Source organism: Pistacia vera, unplaced genomic scaffold (genome assembly GCF_008641045.1).
Source record: "Pistacia vera cultivar Batoury unplaced genomic scaffold, PisVer_v2 Contig218, whole genome shotgun sequence".
NCBI lineage: Eukaryota > Viridiplantae > Streptophyta > Magnoliopsida > Sapindales > Anacardiaceae > Pistacia > Pistacia vera.
In genome coordinates, this window is record NW_022196022.1 from 236,676 (window position 1) to 247,544 (window position 10,869).

Sequence of the window (10,869 nt, forward strand, 5' to 3'; positions counted from 1 at the left end):
CTGAGATGACTAACAAATGTAATAGCAGCCTTATAAAGAAAAGAAAAAATAAATTCAAATTTATTGATGTCATAATCATACACTATATGCAGAAATTTATACAATCAATTTCGATAACGAGGAAGAAAGCAAACAAAAGCCAGCAGGTCTCTCTCAGTTATTTACAAAAATCTATCCTCTACCTTGTATAAGACAAGAGTAACATCTACTCTACATACCACTGCTTCTGGGGCCAACAACAGAAGCAGGGAAAAGAAAAGGTCAAGATCATTTTAAATTTATGTAAGGCCAAATTTCACTTATGAACTTGCTTCAGTGGACATAATTTCTAGTTCTGCCCACCAGAGAGGAGATAATTTTGGTATTGCTCCATCAGGTCCCACTGCTGTTATCTCTTTTAACTTAGCTGCAATTATTCTCATTGGTGGTCTCTGTTTAGGATCAGGGTGGACACAGTCCTTGATAACTCCAAGCAATTTCTCAAGCTTACTCTCCTGGAAAGATTTTAGAGTTGGATCCACCATTTCTTTTAATGGTTGTTCCATTCTCAGATACGCTGATGCCCAGTCCTCAAGAGGGCTGTTGTCCACCACGTATGGGATCCTACCAGTTATCATTTCAAACAAAATAACTCCGAAGTTGTAGACATTGCTTTCTAGATCATTTTCTGAGGTTTCTAAAGGTTCCATCGAAGCTGATCCATTCTTAGCTGCAGTTGTGTTATTCCAGCAACTGAAGTCTGATACTTTGGCCGCATAATCTTCGGTCAGGTATATGGAGGAAGATTGCAGTTTTCTATGAGCAATGGGTGGTGTTAACTGATGCATATGCTCAAGGCAGTAGGCCATGCCCATAGCTATGCGTAGCCTCATTCCCCAGTCCAGATGCTCCGCTTCTTGTACTGCAGGAAATCCAGATTTCAATGTCATTCAAATCACAAAGCGGTTCATATAGTTTCATCTATTGTGAGTTTTTAAGGTTCCTTATGCTCATGTCATAGTTTCTTGTCAGCTAATATAAGTAGGTTCTGCAATATATAGCTATACCAACGGAAGAATGCTTCATTATGTTTATACAAAAGTTTATAGAAGTTAAAAGGAACTTACTGTGAAGGTGCTCAAAGAGTGTTCCATTTGGAGCATACTCGAAAACCATCATTCTTGTGAAAGGTTTATCTTCTACACAGAACCCAATAAGGTTCACAAAATTTTTGTGGTTTACTTTTGATAACGTGTCTATCTGTAAACAAGGCCAAAAGTGACATTCAGGGACTGGGATTGCTATACTGCATCCATAAATTTTCAATAAATTTAAAATTACCTTCTTTCTGAATTGTGATTCTAAACTCTTTGACCAATCTGCACGAGATTTGACAGAAGTAGATGTTACAGCTATTTCAACCCCACTTGATAAAGTTCCCTTATACACAGTACCATCTGAATAAGAGCCAATTATGTTACTGAAGTCTTCACATGCTGCTTCAAGTTCTGCTCGCTTAAGTTTAGGTACACCTGAAATGTAGACTAGAATATATGAGTATCCACGCATATGTAATGAGGCGAGCATGCTCAAAACAAAGAAATACCTGTTACAAATGCTTTCTGAAGCTGCCCACTTAACCCTGTTACCCAAGGTTTGACAGTAACCACCTTACTGGTTCTGGAGAAGATAATGCCAATAGCCAAAAACAGAGTTAAGAATGAGCCTCCAACAATTCCAGCCAAAATTAGAACTATATGATGCTTTGACTTGGAATCAGTCCCTGCCAGGCTTGGAGTCAAAGCAGGAGAAGGCGTTGGAGACGCAGGCCATTGAGGTGGTTTTGCAACAACATTTGGTGGATATACAGGAGGTGGTGCTACCATAGGTGCAGGAGATGGAGATGGAGAAGAAAATGTAGGATCTGCAGGAGGCGGTGAAGGAGAAAGTGATGGAGGTTGTGACGGTGTAGGGGCTGTTGAATGATCTAAACTTGCTAGTCGCTGCAGCAGCCTCCTGTAAGCAATATCTCCAGATCGGATACTTTTCCTAACAAAGAAAAAACGAAGTGCTCTAAGAGAAAGTCTCTGCAAAATGAATGATATGAGCTTGATTTTTACTCATGATTAGACCCTCAGCACCTCTCAGTCTTAGTTTTCAAGCTTATTACAGTTTTATTAAGAACATAAACCAATTTCATCCCTTATGATTTGCTGATTCACACATATATCTAATTGTTCCCTTAATTACATGACATAGTCCAAACATTATTCGGTAACTACAGTAAAACATTGCTTCTTTACATTTTGTCCGAAAGTTTTCTCCCTTTCTCCTTTACCTTTACTTCTTCGTAATATTACACAAATTCTTAGACAGAGACCTGACCAGACCATGTTGCTGGACTCCTAAAAGAAAAATAATTACGCCATGAAATATTCAAGATGCAGAAAAGGGATTGATTTACAGAGGGGCAGATTAAACTAGCTAAGACTAAAGTTCACAATTCTGAAGGGGATTCGTATTAAATAACTGATAAGAAAAAGTACTGTGCTTATTGAACTCGCTTACCATGAAAATAATAATTTTCTGCCATAAGATGCTCTTAAAGCAGCATTGGTTATCTGTTTCTCTTCCACCTGAAACTCAGAAATTGTCTTAAGCTCATATAGTTCGGGAGATATGCCACCAAGGTATTGGTTGTTGTCCAGTAAACTGCAGAAAACAGTCCCAAGAAAATTCAATCAATAAGCTTCCCAAAGACATACTAGCATAAGTAACATTTAAGGGCCAACTTACAGGGTAGTCAGAGACAGCTTATTGCCAAAATCAGAAGGAAACGTCCCACTAAAGTTATTATATCCCAAATCCAACACTTCCAACTCCTTCAGTTCTCCAATCTCTTTAGGAATGGTTCCAAAAAATGAATTGTTGCGAAGAATACTGTAAACAAAAAGGCAGGAGATTCAAAACAAGGTGCAAAGATAAGAGAATTATATACATGATGAGGCCAAGTTACATGCTCACATAGATTTTAATTTCGGAAGTTTTCCAAGTTCAGGTGCCAGTGTCCCTCCGAGGCAAAGATCTCTTAAATTTCTGCAATTGAATATTAAAGCACAATTAATGAAGGTAAATAAGACATAGAAGAATTACTCTCTGCTCAACCATTAGAGGTGTAAAAAGTTCATAGCAAATCAACAGCAAAGTAAGGTTTACACTTAATAATGTTGATATAATAAATCAAACAAGAGAATGGGAAAAAATGCAAGGACCATTCCTTCAAAAACATCACATATGCAACATTAAGTGGTTGTCGTCACTTTCAAAAAAGAAAAAGAAAAATTCTTTATAAAATCTTCCATTCTTCATCAACAATACTACAATCAAGCTAGCAAAAAAACCCTGTTTAGATCTTCCAACCAAGCTCAATAATTGATTGAATAAACTTGCCAGTGTGAGTAGTTGAAAGATGATAAATGCCATTCAAGAACACACTACTGTACATATTTTACGTGATAATCAAAGTTATGAAAAGACTTCATAAAGTAAATGATTACGGATTAAAAAAATACACAAAACACTGAAAATCTTTCAGCCTCGTTACCAAATCTCTTAAGTGTCAAATTCGGACTTTTTTTTTTTTTTTTTTTTTTTTTGTGGGTGTTGTGGTGGTTGGCGGCGAATCTGTATATTGGATCAGGAAGACCAGAAGTTCTAAAACTTCAAACATTATTAACTATCAACTACATGAGTCATTTGAGAGCAAAAATGAGAAATGCAGAAGAAATAAAGAAGAAGATATGATAAGTTACTCACAAGAAGACTACTTTTCCATTTGAGCACTCAACACCGAACCACGAACAAGGATCAATATCGGTACCACTATCATCCCACTTTGATAACGCCCCAAAAGGGTCTCTCACCACTCTCTCTCGAAATCTCAACAGTGCCAAACCTGTATGTTCATACACCTCACACATCATTCTCTGTTCAAAGTTCAAAACTTGCCTGAACCTGTCCGGACATGCAATAAATGCGTACACACATATATAAATATATATACCTTCGCTGTTCAGAGACGAACAAAGACTCAGATTCTGAAGAAACAGCAATAACACCGCCATAAACACCGCCATGTTGAAGCTCTGCCGATGGCCAAATCTCCACTCTTCATCCATTCACAGAAGTAGTTTACGATAAGATTATACCCTGTTTCAACACTTTCTTTTTTCTCTGTCGTTCTTGTATCAATTACCGGTTACCTAACTTGAGATAAACAAAGAAGAAAAATATATATACAGAACGTACAAATTCTCACCGAAGATACAGAAACTCAGATAGATATTGTTGCAAGTTTAGCTGAAATTAAGAGACAGAGACAGAGAGAATACATGTTTTTGAGTTGAGTTGAGCTGAGTTGTGTTGGCGAGTTAAAAGTCTTAAACACGGCGATCCATTGACGTAGAATTTGGTTTGTCTTGTAGGGAGGGAGTCTTTAGACTTTACTTCCTCGCGCGCTCGTAAATTTAAAGCGCCGTCCTATTGATAGCATGTGCTATTCACGTGTTGTATACTCTTCTAATTACCGCTAATCTTCATTATAATTGAATTTTATTTTTGGATTAATTCATTTTTTTTATTTTTTACTTTTTTGATTAAAGAAATATTCAAGTGCGACAACTCAACCATATACATGTTTAAAATTCTTAGAATTGATATTGTAGTTATCAAGTTAATATCAAATTATTCTAAATTTCCTTTATCAGCTTTTTTTTTTTAGAAAATTATTTAAGAGTAAACCACTTTTCCCACCCAAGGTTTTGTCTAATGATACTTTCCCAATAAAAAAGTTTCAAAATATAACTTTACTACCCATAACACAGTTCTGTTTATAAATTTTGTTATGAAAAAGGACAAAATGGTAAAAAGTGTGTTATAAGTAAGAACATGATGGTCAGTTAACATTCAATATTTCTAAAACCAGAAAAATGCTACAAATATAAGTCGGTCATGTTTTTGTCTCCAATCATCGGGAAACTACCACTACATCTTCACTAAAACTCACTGTTTCGTGATTAGATTTTGACCATTTTAGACACCGAAAAGTACCCTTATCACCACTGTACGAATCCCCTTCCCCACCTCTTCAAAACTCCACCCTTTATTGGCTTCCCCCACTCGCCGTTTTGTCATTGTGACCTGCACTCGCCACTGCGAGACAATTACATTTTGCGACCCCAATCCCCTTCAAAACGTTGTTTTATTTCAAGTGTTGAATTGTGGTTTGCTACTTGAAGTGTTTGTGTTGCTATTGTGTTGATTTTTTTGGTTGTCGACGGTTCCCCCATTTCTCCAACCTTGTTGCTCCATCGAAGCCCACCACTTGTTCAACCTATTGCCCCAATGAAAAGCCCCAGTCACCAACAAGCCAACATGCGCGCACTCCTAATGAGCATGTAATACAGCGTGCGCAAGCACCCAGCGCCACCAAAATCAAAGACTTTGGCCTGCCCCTTCACCACCACGAGATTCCTTGACCTCTATACTCCAAAACCCCCTTGACTACTGTCTGATTGCTCCCACCGTTTGCCAACGCCATTTGGATTAGGGTTTTGTCGCTTCCAGCCAAATTCAGTGGCCAAAATCTAAGTCATCATTGTTGTCGTCATCCCCTACTTCATCAGTCCCCACTTTACAAAACCCCCCACACCCTACTACCCACTTGCTAGTCGTTTATAGTCAAAGTGACACTATCGCCTACTGTCTGTTTCGTCTTTACAATATATATCACTATATTTAACAGAAATTATTAACGGAACATAATGTTTGAGTAATAAAATTGTATTTTGAAACTTTTTGAGTGAGAAAGTGTCATTAGGCTAAACCTTAGGTGGAAAAAAGTTGTTTACTCTTATTCAAAATTATTTTCATATATATGAGTTATGAGATTTTGACTCCAATATTAAAGTGTTTTTAAAATGAAAAAAAAAAACATTTAAAATGTTTCAGAAAAATAAATTCTTTGAAAACATTTAATTAAAAAAACACCAATTCAACGAGGAAAATCTAATCTAAAATGCCGCGTTTCGTGTCTGCGGCAAGCTGGCGTCTAGTAAATGCCAATTGGTGGTCATGCTAGTATTATCATTTTCTTCATTTTTTAAATGGAAAAGTATGGGGATTGGATACAGTTACATCCATGCAATACTGTACGATCTACCTTCATTTATGACTGACTTGTGATAGAGACTTACGAACACACCAATTACTTGATGCCACGTACTGTTTTCAGTCAGTTTACGTGTGGGTGACTGATGGTAGTTGAATTGGTCCAACTTGCCATCACTGTATAATTACAGTTCACAAGCTTCCGAATTGGAGGAAGAAAATATGAAGCTGCGTGTATGTCACGGGTCAAGTCGTTCATGAATGAATTTGATGATTTTGTTTTCAGAAATGAAATTCTAAGGTTAATATTAAATTTTATTGCGTCTATATCACGAGTCAAGTCGATTCGGTGTATTGAATATGATGTTTTTGTTTCTAAAAATCAATCTCAAAAATTGAAAGGAAAATCTGGTTCTATATTCTCGAAAATGAAAATGGGAACCATCGGCCTTGTGATTGGATGGTAGGATCTTATCCATTTTAGTAGGAACAGATTCAAAAAAATTTGTTACGGTGAATTAAAATCCAGAAATCATACATATTAATAATTTTTTTAAAAATATGAAGATGAGCCATCGATTAGTATTGCATCCACCCCTGTGTCTGTTATTTTAGAATACAAGCATAATATGATTAGTAAACAAATATTACGAAAAAAAGAATAAAAATAAAAACCTCAGTTTTAAAAACCAAATCGGATCGACCGATCCGACTGGGACCTTGCAGCTTCTCTGGTCCGGTTCAGGTCTTAGAGGGTTTTTGTAATATTTTAAAATTATAAGGGTTAATTTATAATTTTATAGGGGTGTTTTGGAGATATGTCAAAAGTTTAGGGATTGATTGGTAATTTTTTGGGGTATTTTTTAAATGAATCAAAATTTTAAGGACTCATTTGAACTTTTTTAGGGGAATTTTTGTCATATATTAAAATTTGAGGGATTAATATGTCATTTTTTAAAATGACCCGGACAACAAAACGGGTTGCCCTCCTGTTTGGGTTTTAAAACAATGATAAAAACAATAATAAATACATTTTTTTATTATTTTAGAATTGAGTATATAATAATAGATTAATATTATGAGTATTTTATATAACATAAAATTATAGAAGATAAGATAATATAATATATATCGAGAATACAATAATTCAAGACCAAATTGGGTCCTCAATTATTTATCTTATTTTAAGCCAACTTGCATGTTTGCCATGTGATTGAAGATGAATTTTGGACCTTATATTTGGGAGTGTTTGTAACCCTATTCAACATAATAATTTTAAAATTATATATGTGAAAATCAATCTTTATACTCTTTTTTTCTCTTAATCAAAGTGTCCGGATTAGTTTACTCATACCTTAATCAATTCTCAGGAGAGACTAGTGCAACAATCTATTACCACGACCCTCGATTTAAATTTCATATACTCAAATGGGGAATCAAACCTGAGACTGTGTGTCTATCCACACTATCCCTAATTCATCATAACCGTCTGGGCTACTTATAGAAGGGTTCAATTTTTCTACTCATTTTTTTAGTACTTAATATATATATCCAATTAAAATGGTAATTATACAACTAAGCATTTCTTAATCAATTTTTATACTCATTTTTTAGTATATAATATATATGAATTAATAAATTAATCTAACAAAGAAGAAAATAAGAGTAACATAAAAGATACCCAAAATGAGTTTATTATATAATATGTTAGTCTTGATTATGAATAAATCTTTGTGGCCCATGAGAGAGCTTTTGAAGGGGAAGTCATGGCGTGGAAGATAAGTAGTGAAGTTGTGATTGTTCAATCATATGGTAGAGATTAGAGAAGAAGAAGATAAAGAAAATGATGTTTAGTCTTCTATATATATTTAATTTATTAATTTTTTTATTTTTTAGATGGAATGTTAATTTATTTTTTTATCTTATATTAAAGTTAAATTAATGCCTTTCGACAACATGTTTGGTGTACTTTTCATCGTGAGGAGTAGTTCAATTTCAAGCATCACATCTTGTAAAAACATCGTTAGGTGAAAGATGTTTACGTGAAACCTAAAAACAAGTTCTTATGAATTAAACTCGGTACCTTATTAACGTCAAATATATTGATTGAATAAAAAGGAGCCATTTGGTGCACCCAAATTAGATTTGCCAAGAAATTGACCCTACACCATACAAAAACAACAAAGCAGATTTTGCTTTCTTAAAGCATGTTTGGATGGTAATCTTAACATGTTACATGTCTACTAACAAATGGAGGGCATAGGCTTTAGGGTCGGACCCATGTCCGAACCACCACTTAAAAGCTCAAGTCCTTGTGGTCTGGTTAGTCATTGTGGACCATAATCGATTACTTGGTCTTGAATTTTTATAAATGTAAATTGAAGTGGGGCTCAATTGGGTCAGGTCTTAAATTAAAGAAACAGACAAGGGAACCTCTTAAAGTTGTAGAAAATGGCATATGACCAACTCATACTGGGACATTAAATCGGCAAAGATTACAAAGTCATTTTCACTTTCCACTTAGCTTGTTGGGAGTAAGCTCAGCTTCTTAGAAGTGATACACAAATGTATGTTAGAGCGACTTAAAAGGAGAGAAACTACCTTTAGGTAGCTTGGTGGTTCGCTTAAGACTCTTAGGTGTATTAGCTAAGAGATTCTGAGTTTGAATCCTTATAACTACTAATAAGGGGTAGCCACTGGAAGCTTATCTGATTGTTAACTTCAAGGTCCCAAGGGACTAATTGAGGGACGCCTCTGCTGGCCCGAACACCCTTGGATACCAAAAAAAAAAAAAAAAAAAAAAAAAAAGGACTTAAAAGGAGAGGGCTAGGTGGTGTTGATCCCCTCCAGGATTCATGCAACGTTTTGGGCTTGCAGAATTGCCACCAACCCATGAAATCTCAACCCAGAAGTGCTTAAAAATTGTGTTAATGGATCCTATATATCTTCTATAACCCGATCTCCTTATTTGCTGAACACAACATTCGACCACCCAAAATCATTTTTGTTGTGCTTAAAAAGTCACACTGATGTCAGCGCAACAAGTGCTTAAAAGACAAAATGTACTAGCTGTCAAGCCCATACCGCCTCAAAGATATTTTATACCAAATCTATCTCATTTTAAGATAAGGAAGAATGAGAGCTCTCCATGTGTCAAGACAACTTGCAAAAACACTCATTACATTGATCTCAAAGGTGTATAAATGGACACTTATCTTCGTGAAAAATGAGAGGTTGGACATATGAGAGTTAGGCACATGAGAGCTTATTTTTCTTTATAAATAAAGCATTTCTCCATTTTTGTATGCCTTATAGGCAATATCATGGAAATAGTCAGAGAATAACAAAATAACAGTGGATGTAGGATTCGCTTTAAACATTCGAACCACTTTAAAAATCTCTCTTGCCAATCTATTATTTATGTTTCTGCAAACATATATAATCTCAGGACCATAAACACTTCTATGTTTTTCATTCACTTGTAATTTCTAAGCCAGCTTAGCACTTTGCACGTGGGAGTTGCTGGTGTCAAAATCAAACATCAATAGTTTGGCGTTAGAGGGAGGGCATGATTAACATTAGCTCTCCATGTTTTTCCAGCAAGCCTCAAAATCTTCACGTCGTCTGATGTGGAGATCCGAGCAGGATAGAGTCTGAATCTGGCAATGTGATAAGCACAAGAGTTGTAGCCCTTCGAGTTAGCTTTCTGATGGTCTAAGAATTATCCGAATCTGAGGTTTACAACTCAAGTTATCATCAAAATACTAAACCCTATTCCGAGAGCTCTCCGATCGCGTGGTCAGATCGTAGATCGCACGCTCAAATCACTCTAATCTTCAACTTCAGATTGCATGGTCAGATCGCAGATCGCACGCGTCAGAGCTCTCGGATTGTGTGGCCAGTTCGCAGATCACACGTATCAGAGCTCTTTGATCGCATGGCCAAATCGTAGATCGCACGCATCAGAGCTCTCGGATCACGTGGCCAAATCACAGATTACATGCATCAGAGCTCTCCGATCGCATGGTCAGATCACAGATCGCACGCTCAGATTGCTCTGATCTTTAGCTTAGATTGCTGATCTTTAACTTCAGAGCACGTGGTCAGATCAAACGCATTAGAGCTCCCTGATCGCATGGTCAGATCGTAGATCGCACGCTTAGATCGCTTTGATCTTCAGCTCTTTGATCGCGTGGTCAGATCACAGATCGCACGCATCTGATTTCTTAGATCGCGCATTCAAGATCATTGAGATCACGCTTTCAGATCATTTAGATCACGCTTCTGAGTGCTTAGATCGCTGATCTTATGTTCTTAGATCCAGCTTCTCGCTTTCTTATCGAACTTCCTATGTTCTCAGATCAAGCCTTGCGCTTTTTAATCGAACTTCCCGGGTTCTCAGATCGAGCTCCGTATGATCTCAGATCGAGCTCTCTATGCTATCTAATTGAGCTCATAAGCTCGCTCGTTTGCTTAAGATCGCATACATCAGACTCTCAAATTGAGCTCTTTATGCTCTCTGATGGAGCTCCTTATGATCTCAGATTGAGCTCCTTATGATCTCAGATCAAACTCCTTATGCTATCTAATCGAGCTTCTTATGATCTTTGATAGAGCTCTTTATGCTCTTAGATCAAACTCCTTATGATCTCAAATCAAGCTCCTTATGCTATATGATCGAGCTCTGTATGATCTTAGATTGAGCTCTTTATGCTATCTAAT

General features: G+C 36.4%; 1 protein-coding gene across 1 annotated transcript; it reads right to left on the reverse strand.

Moving 5' to 3' along the window:
• Positions 1 to 33: 33 nt before the first annotated feature.
• LOC116130280 (probable inactive receptor-like protein kinase At3g56050) lies at positions 34 to 4,413 on the reverse strand. The gene is made up of 9 exons (XM_031416035.1): positions 4,043 to 4,413; positions 3,796 to 3,934; positions 3,004 to 3,075; positions 2,776 to 2,919; positions 2,548 to 2,691; positions 1,586 to 2,028; positions 1,321 to 1,511; positions 1,107 to 1,239; positions 34 to 901 (listed from the first exon to the last, which is right to left on the reverse strand). Exons 1-9 carry the CDS (start codon positions 4,155 to 4,157, stop codon positions 300 to 302), a joined length of 1,983 nt encoding a protein of 660 aa, XP_031271895.1. The 5' UTR covers positions 4,158 to 4,413; the 3' UTR covers positions 34 to 299.
• Between the last annotated feature and the right edge of the window lie 6,456 nt (positions 4,414 to 10,869).

Excerpts from the sequence above, each read along its gene's own strand:
- LOC116130280 (XM_031416035.1), bottom strand. The coding sequence starts at position 4,157 with ATGGATGAAGAGTGGAGATTTGGCCATCGGCAGAGCTTCAACATGGCG. Across the intron at positions 3,076-3,795 it reads AATGGAAAAGTAGTCTTCTT|AAATTTAAGAGATCTTTGCC; the intron begins GTGAGTAACTTA and ends ATTCAATTGCAG. Across the intron at positions 1,240-1,320 it reads AATCACAATTCAGAAAGAAG|ATAGACACGTTATCAAAAGT; the intron begins GTAATTTTAAAT and ends CCTTGTTTACAG.